Below are 15,482 nucleotides of genomic sequence, written 5' to 3'. Positions count from 1 at the left end.
TGACTTTAGCAAAATTACCTTGCTTATCTGTGCCTCAGTTTCCTCACATGTAAATTTAGGATGTTGGTCTATATGGCTGGCCTCTGAGATCTCTTCCAGCACAAGATCTGTGGTGTTATGACCCTACTGGCTCTAAATTTATGGTCTCATGAACTAGTCATTATTTACTAATTATTGTAAAGGAACAACACCAGTAATAGAAAAAATTACAACTGTGTTTTCTAGAGACTGGAAAAACCCTATTGGCCCTAATATGGGCAGACTCTGAGGAAAGTATCCAAAGGTAGAATTCTTAGCAATAGGAAGACCTGGAACCATACCACCACCTCAGGATTTTTCCCCAGCTTATAAAGCACCAGGATACCTTCTAGACCTTAATTAGTTCCATAGAGATGAAGGTTCTCTCATCCTTATGAGCTAGTTCAAACCTTGGAAACTAGTTCTCCAGGATGGTTAATCAATAAGCATTTGTTAAGCGCTTTCTATTTTTAAGCATTCTGCTAAACCCCAAAGATTCCAAAAAGTGCAAAAACAGTCTCTGCCCTCAAGAAGCTTACATTTAATGGGGGAAACAGCATGTAAATGACCAGGTACATACAAGATATATACAGAGCAAAGGAAGATAGTCTAAGCAGGGGAAAAACCCTCCCTAGCACCTGGGGAGACTGAGAAGAGCCTCTGGCAGAAATGGGATTTGAGCTGATTCTTGTAGGAAGCTGGAGAGAACTAAGAGGCAGAAGAGAAAAGAGTAAGCATTCCAGATACGGGGAGATCCAGGAGATTACAGAGACTAAAGATGAGGTGTCATAGGATGAACAACAAGCCAGTGTAGCCGAATTGAGTTCATGAAGAGGAGTAAAATGTGAAAAAGACTGGGCAGGGATGAAGGAGGTAGGGAGGGGCCAAGTTATGAAGAGCTTTAAATGCCAAACAGAAGACTTTATATTTGATCCTATAGGTACTCAGTTGAGAGCCTCTGAAGGTCGTTGAGTTTGGGGTATCCGGTGATGATGTGGGCAGAGCTACACTTCAGAAAAAAATTACCTTCTCAGCTAAATGGAGTCTGGATTAGGGCAGGAGGACACTTGAAGCAGGGGAACCAATTAGAAGATTGTTGTAATAGCCCAGTGAAAAACTGGTTAGGGTCTGAACTAGGATGGCAGCTCTGTGAGGGAGACATGGGAGCAAAGGAAACTCAGAGAGAGCAGACAGACAGAGGAAGCCCTGTCATAAGAACCTAGAGAGGAGAAGGTACCCAGGAGGAGAGACTGAAATGCCATAGAAGTCAAGGATAAGGATTAAGAAAGGGCCATTAGGTCTGGTATTTAAGATGTAACACCTAGGTGGGTTACATTTCACCTCTTCCTCAGGATTCTGTAATAGCATAGGGGGAGTTAGAGTGTCGAGGCTTTCTGCCATTGTCTCAAGCACCCATCAGTGCTGCTCCTCCAGTCGTAGAAGGGTCCCTGCACCCCATTTCTATTCAACCACTTAATAGTCAGATTAGCTTTTACAAAGGAATATTTGCTAAAAAAGGAATAATAGGAACAAATTTACCAACGTACCCTCCCCCTAACATCTGAATAAGAAAAGGGAATTAGAATTAGGTTCACAGCTTAGTTTCTGATTCAGTGAGCACAATCTTAAGTTCCAAATCCAAAGCCCCTCCTAGACTTGACTCCTAGGCATTCTGGCTTCTCGGAGCTTCCCTGCTGGGCTGGCTGCAACATCCAGCCTGGAATTCTGGTTCCAAGGTTACTAGGTTCAATGGGGATTTTACCTCCCTAAACCTAGATCTGGAAAGTTCATACAATACAAACAAACAAACCAAAAAACCCAAGGTACACACAATCCTTTAGTCAATGCCTAGGGATAAGATTCTCAGTAAAAGAGAGTAGGAAAAGGTAACCTTTCCTCTTTCACCAACTCATTTGTTTGTTTGTATTGTATGAACTTTACAGTGAATGATCTCAGACTTCATCCTTTCTAGATGCCACAGGAAAAAAAGTGGGTATCCCAGCCTGGCAGTTTTTAAAGATGCAACCCCTTCTGAGTTCCACCTGTGTGGTAGGAAAGTTAAGAGTATCTTCTCCCTAGAAGCACATTCCTGGCATTTCATGGGGTGACTGCCTTTATTTGTAGGTGATCAAAGCAAAGCTAGTTACAAAGAGATCACTGGTAACTTCAAAGAAGGCAGTTTTAGTTGAATGAGATTGGTAACCAGATTATAAAGCGTGTAAGAGAAATGAGAGGAAAGGAAATAGAGGCATTGAGTATAGATGGCTTTTTCAATGAGTTTGACCATGAAAAGCAAAAGAGATATAGACTAACTAGTGGGGATGATAGGATACAGTGAGAAGTTTTTAAGGAATGGGAAGACATGAGGGTCTTCAATAGTTTTTACACAGGGGGAATGTATTTGAAATTATGAGCTTAGGACACTAAGGCACACCCCTTATCTTGAACAGAATATCTCTTTAAAAAGCATAAACAGTTAGCAAATCATTTGGTATCTCCAATGCAATACTTTGCCATTATATCAAATATTTTAAAAGATTTTAAGTAGGTTATTTTTATGGGCCACATATAGGTTGCAAAATAGATTTCATAAAGGCATGAAAAATAAATAATTTGGTTAGTTACCTGCTGTATTCTGACTAAAGTGGCATTTTCTATTCAGAGTTGATGGAAATGTCAAATTCTGAGAAATTAATATAATAGTTGGATAAAAAAGAGAAAATTGTCAAACATCTGTAACACTGTTTTGCAAAGAGAAATGAATTATAGGATATTCATTGAACAAATATTTTCATGTAAAAACTCCTTGTGATGTCTTCAGTATTTCACTGCAGGATAGGTTGTCTAATGTGCTTAACTTAAAACAGTCCAAAAAAAATAATTGATAATACAGGAATGAAATAAATACTTCCAAAATTTTTTTTCATACACACATCCACACACACACATACACACACAGAGAGATATGCTGATATATACATATGTGTGTGTATGTACATATATATGTATGTACACACTGTGTGTTTCTCTTATTGATTATGTAAATGGCAATATCTAGAGAGGAGAAATTTTCTCATGAAATTGTAGATATTCAATAAACATGAGGGTCAGTAAAGAGGTACCCCAGAGTAGTAAAATGTAAAACAAATGGAATTGTCTTGAAGTTCCTGGTGTACCTGTAGTTTCCTCAAAATGTCATTTGACCTTAGCAGAGCAAAGCATTAGAAATTTTTAAAATTTGAGATTATAATGTATCTATTATTAACTAATATATACATATATTTCCATCTCTTAGTCACAGTAAACAAATTCTTTTTTACACATTAATTCATTTTTAATTAAAAATTAAAATAATAATAGCTTTTATTTTCTTTTTTAATTTTCTACCACTTTAAGATTTGTTACAAATAGTCAGCTTTTAATTTGCCAAATAAGTCTACCATCCAGATATCTCATTAAGAATGTGGATACTTAATGAGTTAAATAGTTAATTTCCTAATTAGTCAACCATTGACTCTTTTCTACAATTCATGTATGTTTATATTTAGGAGGTATTTTAGAATCATAAAGTCATGGATTTTATAGCTGAAAGGGGCTTTTTAGATTATTTAGTCTAATCCCTCAATTTTATAGATGAGAAAGTAAAGTAGTTTGCCCAAAGTCTGACAGCTAAGTTGTGGCAGATATTACATTAGAAGCCAGCCCTTCTAGGGGCAGCTAGGTGGCGCAGTGGATAGAGAACTGGCCCAGAAATCAGGAGGACCTGAGTTCATATCCAGCCTCAGACCAAACACTTGACACGTACTAGCTGTGTGACCTTGGGCAAGTCACTTAACCCCATTGCCTCACTAAAAAAAAAAAACAAACAAACAAACCAAAAAAAAAAAGAAGAAGAAGAAGAAGAAGCCAGGCCATCTGAAGCCTTTTATTCAAGAAAGAAACACCTTGGTAGAGTGGAAAAACCACTGGATGTGGAATCAGAAGAATGTGGTCTATAGACCAGCTCGGCTACAAGCTAGCTGTGTAACTTTGAATAAGTCACTTTACCACCTACAGCCTCAGTTTCCTCATCTGTAAAACAAGAGCAGTAGATTTGTATGATCGCTAGCTCTGTCATCATATGAATTCCAGTTCTCTGCTTTTCCTACTACTTCTGCTTCTGTTTGTAGCCTAAATCCAGCACTGTCACAAACCAAGTACAAACAATGAAATAGATCATTGTTTCATTGCAAAATCGGCAACTGATAGTTCAGAATATAAAATTTGTTTAGATGTACCGACTTTCACTGATGAATCCAGTCAACAGCCCAGGGTTCCTTCTAATCAAATTCCACTTCTGTTTGTTTAGTTCTGCAGGAAGTAGTCATTGAGATTCTGAAGTCTTTTGATATAAAGCAGTATGTAATTTCTCTCCCCACTCCTTGTGCCTAATACAATTCACAAATCTATACCTGATTTCTTTATTAGCAGAGATAAGAATGTGTGACAGCATATGCAATGAGAATGAAAGATGGCAATTATCTCTATTAATAATTAGAAACATGATTATATGAAAATGCCTAGTAGCTAATCAAGTAGATTTTAATGAGTGTCCATTAGTAAAAATGTTTATTATTAATTGTCAGCAGGGAACAGAAAATGGCAGAAGACACTCGCCAGGGAGGCCCTCTGGGTTTCAGAGCTGAATTTTTACTAATTCTTTATTTCATATGCCCATAATTCTTATTCTGAATTCTCTCATGACTATACCTTTTCATAGCCTGACCTGTTAGTGTAAAAACAGTCTCTGCCACTTTGACAAGAAAGCTTTTCTTTATCTCTCAGTCTCTTGATTTCCCAGAGTATGAGTCCTTTCTCTAAGCCCACATATTCTTCCCCCTCTATTAGCTATTTAATTTTTTAAAGGATACAATATTGTTTTTAAGTTTGCAATTAATTGTTGTCACTCTACCTCCACCCAAGCATTACAACCAGTGATATTGCTAGAATCATTGATTACACCATAATGGAAATGTTCTTGAATTCTAGCATATTCTGAATCTAGTATTTCATGATTTCTTTTTTGTTCTTGTTATTTCTAAAAGTAACATGTAGTTAAATTTCCTCCTTATACATTCTGACATTGGCTTGGATTGGCTGGCACCACAATCTGTGTTCACAGACAAGTAAAGGAAACATATAAACAAAATAATACAAAGAAATTTCAAGAAGTAGAGAGTGATGACAACAGGGGAAATTCAGAAAGGTCTTGAGTGTATGAGGGGATGCCTGAACTGTCTTCTGAAGGAGATGAAAGTTTTTGTAATCCATGGGTGAGACTAGAGAGCATTTCAGACATGGGAGTCATCTCCTCTGCTGCAGAAGCATGGAATGCCCCTGTGTAGAGGGAACAACCCGCAGGGCGATTTGTTTAACAGTGTGTTAAAAGGAGCAGTGTGAACTGTAACTGGACAGACAAGTGGTAGCCCGATTGTGGAGGCCTTTAAATGGCAGGCTGAGGAGTTGGTACTGTATCCCAGAAGCAATAGGGAGCCTTGAAGTTTGTTTTGTTGGGTTTTGTTTTTTTAATAGGGAGGTGACCTGGTCAAATCAATTTTATAGCTGTATAAAAATAGATCAGAGAGGGAAAAGACTGGAAGCAGCAAGAGTAGTAACAAGGACCATAACTGGGAGTCAGTGTGAGTAGCAAGGAGGGGGTGGAATCATCAAGGCTGGCAATTGGTTGGATATGGAGGGAGGAGTAAAAGCTGAGGTGTGAGCCTGGGTGAGTACTAAGATCAAGTCCTAAGTAGTAAGATGGTACTAAGTGCTAAGTACTAAGATTGTACTAAGTGCTAAGATGCTTTGCATGGGAATAGGAAAGTTTGAAGAAGCTAGAGGACGTTCAGGAAGCGTTGTCCAGCAGACAGTAGTGTCGAACTAAAGTTCAGCATCGAGAGATGAGACCTGGATGTATAGATTAGGGAACTGTCTAAATAGAGAGAACAGCTAAACCCTTGGTAGCTAATGTGCTCACCAGAAGTGTAGAGAAAGAAGAGGGCCTAAGAAAGAGCTTTGAGGAGCGAGCACACATAACAGAAGGAAGGAAAAAGAGGATCTAATGAAAGAGTAGTCACAAAGGTAGCGCAGAACCAAGAGAGCCAAAAAAAAAAAAGGCAGGGGTCCAAGGAGACAGGGTTATTAGCTTTTTTATCCTGTTATATCACACTGCAGACTCATTGAGTTCACAGTCACTACAATCCCCAGATCTTTTTCAGGACACTTACTGTCTAACCATGCCTCCCTCATCTTTTATGTGTGAAAGTAATTACTTTTACCCAAGTTTAAGACTGCACATTTGTCCCTATTAAACTGTATCTTACTAGGTATATCCGGGTGCTATAGCCTAACAAGATATTTTGGGACCTCTTAACTCTTCTCCATTGTGTTAGCTATCCCTCCAAGGTTTGTGTCATCTATTGTCATCTATGCCTTTATCCAAGTCATTGATAAAAATGTTAAACAGCAAAAACCAAGCACAGACATTGAACCATTAACAGCTACTTTTTGAGACCTTAATCCATCTAACTACAGTATTATTTAGTCTACATCTCTTCATTTTCTCCTCAAGAATAGTATGAAATGTTTTCAAAAGCTTTACTAAATACTATGTAAAATCTATATCTTTAACATTCCCCTTATCCACTGGTTTACTGATATACAGGCTTTTGTCCTCTTTGTTTTTTACTCCTGGGCCATATTTCCCAGCATTTTTTATGCTCACCTTTTCATTGATGTCATCAAGGAGCATATGAGGTCTACATAGAATTTCTCTATCTTCTCATCCTCCATAACAGATGTTGGAGCATAAACTAAAATTTCACGGTTGTCTTTTTGTGAGCACTATAATGAAATAAATGAATAAAAGAAGAGCATTTATTCAGTGCTTGCTATCTACAAAGCTCTATGCCAAGCACTGGAAAATAGGAATAGAAAAAAAAATGGGAAAAAGACAGTCCTTGCCATCAAGGAGCTCACATTCTAAAAGAGGGAAACAACATATATAAGGGGGTTTAATCTGCAAGTCAGGTGCAAGGCCTCAAAGACTCCTATGGTGCAGCAGCAAAGTTGATAGTATTGCACCATCTTTGATACCATTTCTATTGTTAAAAATCATATCTGTTTCTAATGTTGAGTCATTTGACAATGCTAAGGATCTTAATGGTGAGCCACAGCTTCTGAGGAAATTGAGGCTGAACTACAGAGGCATCTGACAGCGCATTTCCGCAAGGGTTGATCCCCTAGATGATGACAGCAAAGGCAAGACTGGTAACCAGTTTGGTGGTCTAAGAGGCACTTACTAGTCCCCTAGCTCTGGCTTACCTGGGTTGGTGGCGGGGAGGGCAGGATAGGGAGGATGATGGTCCCTTTTTCAACAAATTTTCCTCCCTGGGATTATGGTTGTATGGACCAATACAGCATGCTGTGTGTACTGTATTCACAGGGCTCTTGGGTTCACAATCTACCCAAGTAAAATTATATTTCTTATTGCCTTTGAGCCTACCATAAACCCAGCATCTCTATTTGCCTCTCCAAATGTGGGCTATCTTTCCACTTAGTTGCAGCTTTTTTTCCTCTTGATTTCATTTATAACAAAAATGTTGAGACTGATACAATTCAATTTCTCCACCAGTGTATTCACTCGGTGGTCATTGGACAAGGGTCTTACATTTAGAGAACCGACAATTTACTTTATGTTTAAAGACAGTCTAAAAATTCTTAGCATCATCCTATGCTCCCTCTTTGGTTTCCATCAGTATAAAAGTATAAGGAAGGTAAATGAGACTGAGGGCCATTTTTTATTTTTGCTTGCTTCATGTGTTGTCATGGCATAGGAATTAATCATCTGGTGGCAAACCTACTGGTAATAAGCCTCTATGTACTCAGCTAGTCTGGTCCTTGGAAAATAAATGGACTCTGTATCAGGAACATATTCAACATCTTTCCAGAATAATAGAATCTGCGCCAAAGCTCATGTATCACTCCCTAGAAATCCAGTGACATTTCTGCACCACGAGGAGGCGCCAGAGGAGGACTGTCAGACAATAAAAGTCCTTGCTGGCTGATTTATGGCTTTGAAGTTTATGATGTACATTTACATTATTACACGAATTATCCCCTTTGATCCTCCAATGATGATTCAAAACACTGCAGGCATCATTGTCTTCATTTTGTAAACAAGAAAGCTTAGGAGGTTGAGCTCCTCTCCCATGGCTACATCCCCAGGAAGCATCAGAAGTGAGATTCCAGCCCAGCTCCCTTCTCAGGACTTGTCTAACCCTCTTTTCACCCAGCTGCTCACGGCCAATAATAATCTGCAGAAAAACCAGACACATAAACCTTTTCCTGCTTCAAATGAAAGATTTTGATTTATACGCTATTGTTGTATTGTATAACAAATACACCTTAACTTTTGCTTGAGATCTAAAACTAGTTAGCAGTCTGTCCCTGTTCTCTTTGTGTCTGACAGCGTGGTCTCCTTTACTCTCTCATAGAATCATAGAATTGCAGTTGGGAGGGAATTTATAAGCTACCCAGGCCAACCATTTGGGGCAAAGAGCCTGTCCATTTAAGTTAATTGCTGTACACTATTCATTCCTTGTGCCTGTGTCATATACATATATGGCCATCAGTAGCTATGAATAATAGTAATAGTCCGTGAGATTATATACCAGAGTAAATCTGTACTTTAACCAAGTTCATCATGACCAAATTTCCTCCTTAACTCAATGTCAATGACATTCTCTAATTTTTCAACAGGGAAAAAAGTCAACAACGAAAAATTAAATGAAACAATCCCTTATAATTTGTTAACCTGGCATATCAATATCTGTGCAAAGCTGTTTATTTTTAATAAGGTCAGACCTTCCCCCAATAAAAAATATGACCTTTAAAAATTATTTAAAACTGAAGAGAATGAGGTTTGATGTATAAGAAACAAAGTTGAGGGCAGGGGAGCAAGGGAGTCAGCTCTTGCCTCCTCTGTGGGGCATTCTTTCATATACATAGCTGTCTCTCTCCTTCAAATATTCTTAGAACCTTTGGATCTCTTCTTTGCCTCCATTTCCTGCCTTATACTTGGTATTATATTTATCTTTGTCTCCTCCTATCCCCAAGATACTCGTTGAGGGAAGAGACTTTCATTTCTGTCTGTACTTCTAGTGCCTAGCACAGTGCCTTTCACAAAGGAGGCGTTTAATAAATGTTTGTTGAATTGTTTAATTGAATTGTTCAATGGACACTAATGCCTGCCTTTAGGTGTAACGAAAAGGGCACAGAAATTTGGGGTTAAAGAGCTAAGTACAATTCTCTATTAATAACTTTGCTAATTATTTCCTGTGTGATCTTGGGCAAGTCACATAACCTCCTCAGACCTCATTTGGAAGACAGGTGGGGATAGAGAGTTGTACTAGATGATCTCTAATGTCCATTCTATCTCTAAACCTATGATCTTAATTATGAAGGCATTTGACAGTCTCTCATAATACCTTTCTGAACAAGATGGCATCAGTGTGAGTTAAGTAAGGATAGTTAAGGAGAACCTCAGTTTCTTGAATGATCATTCCCAAAGTGCCAATTACTGATCCTTGTCAATCTAGAGAAGCCTCTAGTGGTGGGCTTCAGAACTTTTGTCTTCATCCATATTCTATTCAATACTTTTATAGGTAACAGAGATGTAGATATATCTGGCACAATTATCAGATCTTCAGGTGGCACAGAGATGGGAATAATCAACAATGTGTTAGATAAAGAAAACAAGATCCTAAAAGACTTAAAGTGAAACTTAATAATGATAAATACAAAATCTTATACCATGTTAAATATAAGATTAGAAGATATGACTTAGGTCATATGAAAAGGACTTATGGGTAAACTCAATAAAATCAGTAGTCTACTATATTTTAAACTTCCTGAGTGCAGGGACCATATCATATTTATTTTTTACCTTTCTTCAGTGCTTAGCACTATGTAATGCATGTGTTATATGTTTAATAAATGTTTGTTGAATAAGTTAATAATTCAGTTAATGAATGAGCAGTGTAAGCTATAATGATCTTAGGGTGCATTAATTTGGGATGTTGTATTCAGTTATGTGCCACCTTTTTTTTTTTTTTTTTGGTGAGGCAATTGGGGTTAAGTGACTTGCCCAAGGTCACCCAACTAGTGCATGTCAAGTGTTTGGTCTGAGGCCAGATTTGAACTCAGGTCCTCCTGACTTCAGGGCTGGTGCTCTATCTACTGCACCACCTAGCAGCCCCTTATGTGTCACCTTTTCAAAGGGACATTGGCAAACAGGAATGAGTCCAGAGAAGCGTAGCTGAATATTTGAAGTGACTGGAAAACTTGCTGTATGAAGAAGTATTGAGGGATGTTTGGCCTGGAGAAGACTGGAGCAGGAAAAACATGATAGTTGTCATGGATTAGTTAAAATGCTCGCCTGTGGAAGATATATCCAAATTATTCTGTGTAGCTTCAAAGGGCAGAATTAGGCCTATAGTTAGACATTACAGGGAAGATTTCAATTCAATAGAATGAAGAATTTTAAATTTAAAATGTCTAGCAATAGAATAAGCTATTTATGAAACAGTGGTTTCCGCACCACTAGAAGTATTCAAGCACAAACCTAATCACCCCCATTAGAATGTGAGCTTCTTGAGAACAGGGACTGTGTCTGTTTTTCTCTTTGTGTCTCCAATGCTTAGAGCAAGGCTTTGTACAGGAAGCACTTAAAATTGCTTTTTCATTAATCATTCATGACACCAAGGTTGCAAAACTAAGTGATTAGAATGGTGCCAGTGTCCTGGAAGGGGTGGGTTGGAAGGAAAAGAAAATTAATTCTTTTTTGGACATGTTGAGTTTGAGATGCCTATGGGACATCTAGTTCAAAAATAAAAAGGAGGGGGAAAAAGGAAAGAATATGTGTGAATATACTGGAATTCTAATTTTGATCTTTAAAAGAATTAAGTCATTATAGGAAAAAGTAGGAAGAATATTAAAAAAGTGCCCGAGTAGGAACTGACTCCTGCTGAGGGTAGTAGTTAAAGTGAAGCTATTCATACCAATGGGAATTTCATTCTTAGTTTTGTAAGCCCAGGCCATGTAGTGTTGCAGTAAGGGAGAGGGAGCTCCCTAGTGGCCAGTACCTGCAATTCAGCTCATCTGCCCTTTATTAAGTTGAAGGAAATAATTGCTCAGCTGAGCTGGGAGGAACCAGGGTCAGCCTCTGCAGAGGGGCATAAGAGCCGGCTTAGTGGGTGGGTTGAGTTGGGCCTGCCCTGAAGAATTAAGCTCTGCCTTTCTTCAAAAAGCATCATAATTTGAGGGAGAAAAACCTAAGAGGAGAAATTGGATAGGATCATGCCTCTTTCCACATTCTGTCTCATGTAGATGCCTGTATTTTACATAGTATAATGCTGAGTATTTCCTGGTCAGAGGTAAGAACCACAAATACAGTATGATGAAACCTAATCTGCCAACTGTTAATACCCATGCCTTGCTTTCTCCCTGGTGGAATTGTTTTTGATTTTGATATCATAAAGCCTGAAAATGAACAATGGTAAAATCAGAGAAAAATGTATTAAATCTATATGGTATTTTTTCCCCTTAATTTTAGAAGTGGAAAGCTAAACAACCATTTAGAAGCTGCTATTCATGAGGCCATGAGCGAACTGGACAAAATATCTGGGAATGTAAGTGACTGTTTTTACATTCTACTGTGCACTGCTTTGAAAAGAAGAGTGTTATTTTCATTTCTTCTGTGATGATGCTATCAGGTGATCAGATACAATTTCCTAAATAAATTAGAGGGTGAAAAGATAACTAGCATCAGGAAACATTAAAAATAATTTGAAAAAATGTATCAATGTTAACTGTATATTTATTCCCAGAAAGTAATTTTTTTCTGTCACATGTGATAAGTCTGTATTTTCTTTTAGAGTCTAAATAACAAAACTCTGAAACTCAACTAATAATACCTTGCTTTAATTTGCCCCATGACAAATATTGATATTTGTTGTTGTTATTTGTTGACATGATATTTGTTATTGTTACATCAAATATAATTAAATATTAAATTTATAAATACCTATAGAACTGACAATATCTCATTGAAAAGGCAGTCTTAGTATCTTAGGTTTAGAACTGAGAGGAACCTTTGTCTTCATGATATTTTCAATTCAGGTCAGTGAGCATTTATTAATCATTTATACTGCAGGGCACTGAGCTAGGTGCTATAGATACAGACAGAAATTGAATAGTCCCTGGGCAGGTCCATAGTTGGAGAGTTGGGTTCAAGGGTATAGGTAGGCCCAGTGCATTTAGAAGGGTTCCAACTGAACAGGAAGTCAGAAGGGAGCAAAGTCCAAATAAAATCTGGTTTCTTTTATTTATGGTCCCTTTTTTCTCCCCTAAAATCATTCCCCCCAAGATTTCTGGAATTATTGACTGTAATGCCAGCAGAATATTAATTAAGGTCTCCTTCAAGTACCTCCAGTGACAGAGAACTTAGTGACCAAATAAGCCTTGTCCATTTCATTGTTGGATATCACTGATTGTTAATAAGGGGGTTTTTGGTTGTTGTTCAGTTTTGACCAACTCTGTGTGACCCCATTTTTATGGGGTTTTCTTGGCAAAGACAGTGGAGTGGTTTGCCATTTCCTTTTCCAAGTTCCTCCTTAGCATGACCCAAAGTCTGCCCACTTGTAACTTCCTCTCATTTCTTTAGTGCTAGCTGTGTCCTTGGAAGACAACATAAGAGAGACACGATGGGACAATGAAAAGGGCAGTGGAGTTAGAGTCACAAGACCTGGGTTGGAAATCTGGCTTTGCCATTTCTAGCATCGTGACCTTGGACAAATCACTTTACCCACTCTGAGCCTCATTTTTTTTTTTCATCTAAAGTGAGTGAGTTTACTAAATGATCTCACAGGTCCTTTCCCGGTCTAAAATCCTATTAATTTAAGCCTCATACTTCTTCCATATGATAACCCTTCAGATATTTTGTAATAGGGATTATGTTGCCTACTGAGTCTTGTCTCCAAGTGAAACTTCTCTAGTTCTTTCAAAGAGGCTAAACATCCTCAATTTTATACGTCTTGTAACACATGTAAATTTTTTTTACCTTATTACCTTCCAGAGGTCAGTGGCCTCTGGCCCTTGGGCCCACCACTCACTCACACTGCAACTTCACAAGGGCCCTTAGCCCTGCCTCCCTGGACCTCAGACAAAAGCAACCTAGAGCATGAGACTCTGGCTCCCAATTTCCTGTCCCCTCCACATGCACCCCACAGTCACCACTCTGGCAGTACCTCATGCCCTGCCCATGCTCAGCCTGGCATGAAGTGTAACAACACTTTCAATGCCAATCATAGTATTTAAAGATGAGTGGGCCGTTGCCTGCTCCTCCAGCCTACACAATCCCAGATCCACCAACAGATGGTAGTGGCATTCTGCTTTACATCCTCGTCATTCTGATTAATGAACAGCCTTTTCCTGGGTTGCTGTGTGTTTATTCCTTAATAATCCTTGGCTTTTCTCAACAGTTACAGTATGTAAGATGAAGCAATGAAAAATAAAACATTTTCACATACTAAATTTATACATTCTCCACATTGAAACAAAATCCTTAGTCTGATGATCCTTAGAGGTGAAAACACATAGCCACAACTGAATGCTTTTTTTGTGTCCTAAATTCATTTGGAGAGTAGTGGCACATTGTGTTTATTCTATTAATCCTCTGTTCAACCCTTAGTTTTCTAATGTTCTGGGATTCATTACGGGATACATTGACTGTGGGCACAACTATTACTTTAAGGAAGTCATAGGCTCATAGAAGGTCAGAATTGAAAAGGTTCTTAGAGGTCACCTGATCCAACCCCTTCGGTTTACAGATGAGGAAAATGAGGCCTGGAGAGGTTAATTGGCTTGCCCAAGGTCACACATCTGGATAGTAGCAAAACTGGAACTAGACCATAGGTCAACTGAGTTCTCATCGGATGTTGAAGAAGGGAACTTATCCCCTGACAGGGCAAGGTGTGTAGATAAGTGACTACAAATCCTAACCTGGGCACGTTACTGTCAAATAGCTGTTTTCTTAGAAATCATGTGGTATTTGTAACATGCACCTCTGAAGTTTTTCTCATTTCCTCATTTTCAGGTTCACCAAATCCCACAGGGAGATAGACAAGTGAAGCCTCCAAAACCCAAGAGGAGGAAGGTTTCCAGATAACATTGAATGTCTCTGCTAATGGTCCAGTATTTATCAAAAGGAACGTGCACATCTATCTGTCGATAGGTATTGGTATAGCTGTGACTCTATCAGTGTCTAGAGCAAGGCAGATAGCTGTCACCACTACCGGGTGCTAAATGAAACAGTGCTACCACTTTTTCCTGATCAGGAAGGATACTGAGTGCTGGATAAGCTAATGAAAATCCTTGAAAGATGACAATAACAAGGCATCAAGTGATTACTGAAAACCTTTTTTCTATAATACTAAAATTGTGATTATAAGAAATAGTCCAAATGTTTCTGAGAAATTTTCATTGTGTATATAGATAATACAGAATTTCATGGTGATATCTGAATTGTAAATACTGTACAATATTGTCATGTACAAGCGTACCTGATGCACACTTTATCTTTTATTGTACAAAAAAAATAGTGTACAAAATTCTTTGGTTTCTATTGAGTACACATACCAGAGACTACCAGTGTAAAGTGATAAATAAAAATACAGCCTAAATGCTTTTATATGATAATGTAAAAGATGCTGTTTTTGTATTTAACAGCAGAGAAAAGGCATGATTATGTAATACCTTAATTATGACATACACTTCACACCACTGAGTGTTCATTTATATTGTCTGTTTGGAATGAACCTTGCCTGGAAGTACTGTACTCCATTTCGGGTCTCTGTAGGAGAGTGCAACCTTGCAGATTCCTAAGGGGATGTGGGCTCACAGGTCTAAATTAAGAATTCAAAAACTGCAACCATTTGTTGCATATTTTTTTTACCTAAGTTTTAAAGTAGAATAGGTTTTATAAAAAAAAAAAATCTTAGATGGACTATTTTATTCAGCCATTTCTGTAGTTAAAATTTCATAGCCACCTGTTGAACTGCATCACTTATATGATATACCACCATTGACTCTCAAAAACTATGTTTATTGGCATACATTATCTGACCTGATAAAACATCCTGTTTACATACATTGGAGGCAAGGGCTCCATTTTGAAATCATTATCAGTTAAAGACAAAATACATTTTGATTTTTATAGTAACAAAAACATACATGTCATCAAAATGGTTTTCATATCCATCCTACAGTATTACTAAACCAGTCATTAAGGTGGCTTACAAAATTATTAGCAATGGTAATTTTTTATCAGTATTATGTAACATATCAGATTTATTTTATTTAAAGAA

The 15,482-nt window shown here is 37.9% G+C and overlaps 1 protein-coding gene across 3 annotated transcripts in view; it reads left to right on the top strand.

Moving 5' to 3' along the window:
• Positions 1-14,798, top strand: part of MBD5 (methyl-CpG binding domain protein 5) — a 129,682-nt gene extending 114,884 nt beyond the window's left edge. For all 3 annotated transcript variants that reach the window (XM_027835569.1, XM_027835567.1, XM_027835568.1), the window contains 2 exons: positions 11,672-11,747; positions 14,213-14,798. In XM_027835569.1, the coding sequence (XP_027691370.1) occupies positions 11,672-11,747; positions 14,213-14,284 (148 nt within the window). In that variant the 3' untranslated portion in view covers positions 14,285-14,798. The remainder of the gene's footprint in view (positions 1-11,671; positions 11,748-14,212) is intronic.
• The last annotated feature ends 684 nt before the right edge of the window (positions 14,799-15,482 follow it).

This window comes from Vombatus ursinus, unplaced genomic scaffold (genome assembly GCF_900497805.2).
Source record: "Vombatus ursinus unplaced genomic scaffold, bare-nosed wombat genome assembly UNPS02014816.1, whole genome shotgun sequence".
Lineage (NCBI taxonomy): Eukaryota > Metazoa > Chordata > Mammalia > Diprotodontia > Vombatidae > Vombatus > Vombatus ursinus.
Note: the sequence above shows the minus strand (reverse complement) of the source record. Positions and strands in the feature narration are given on the sequence as shown.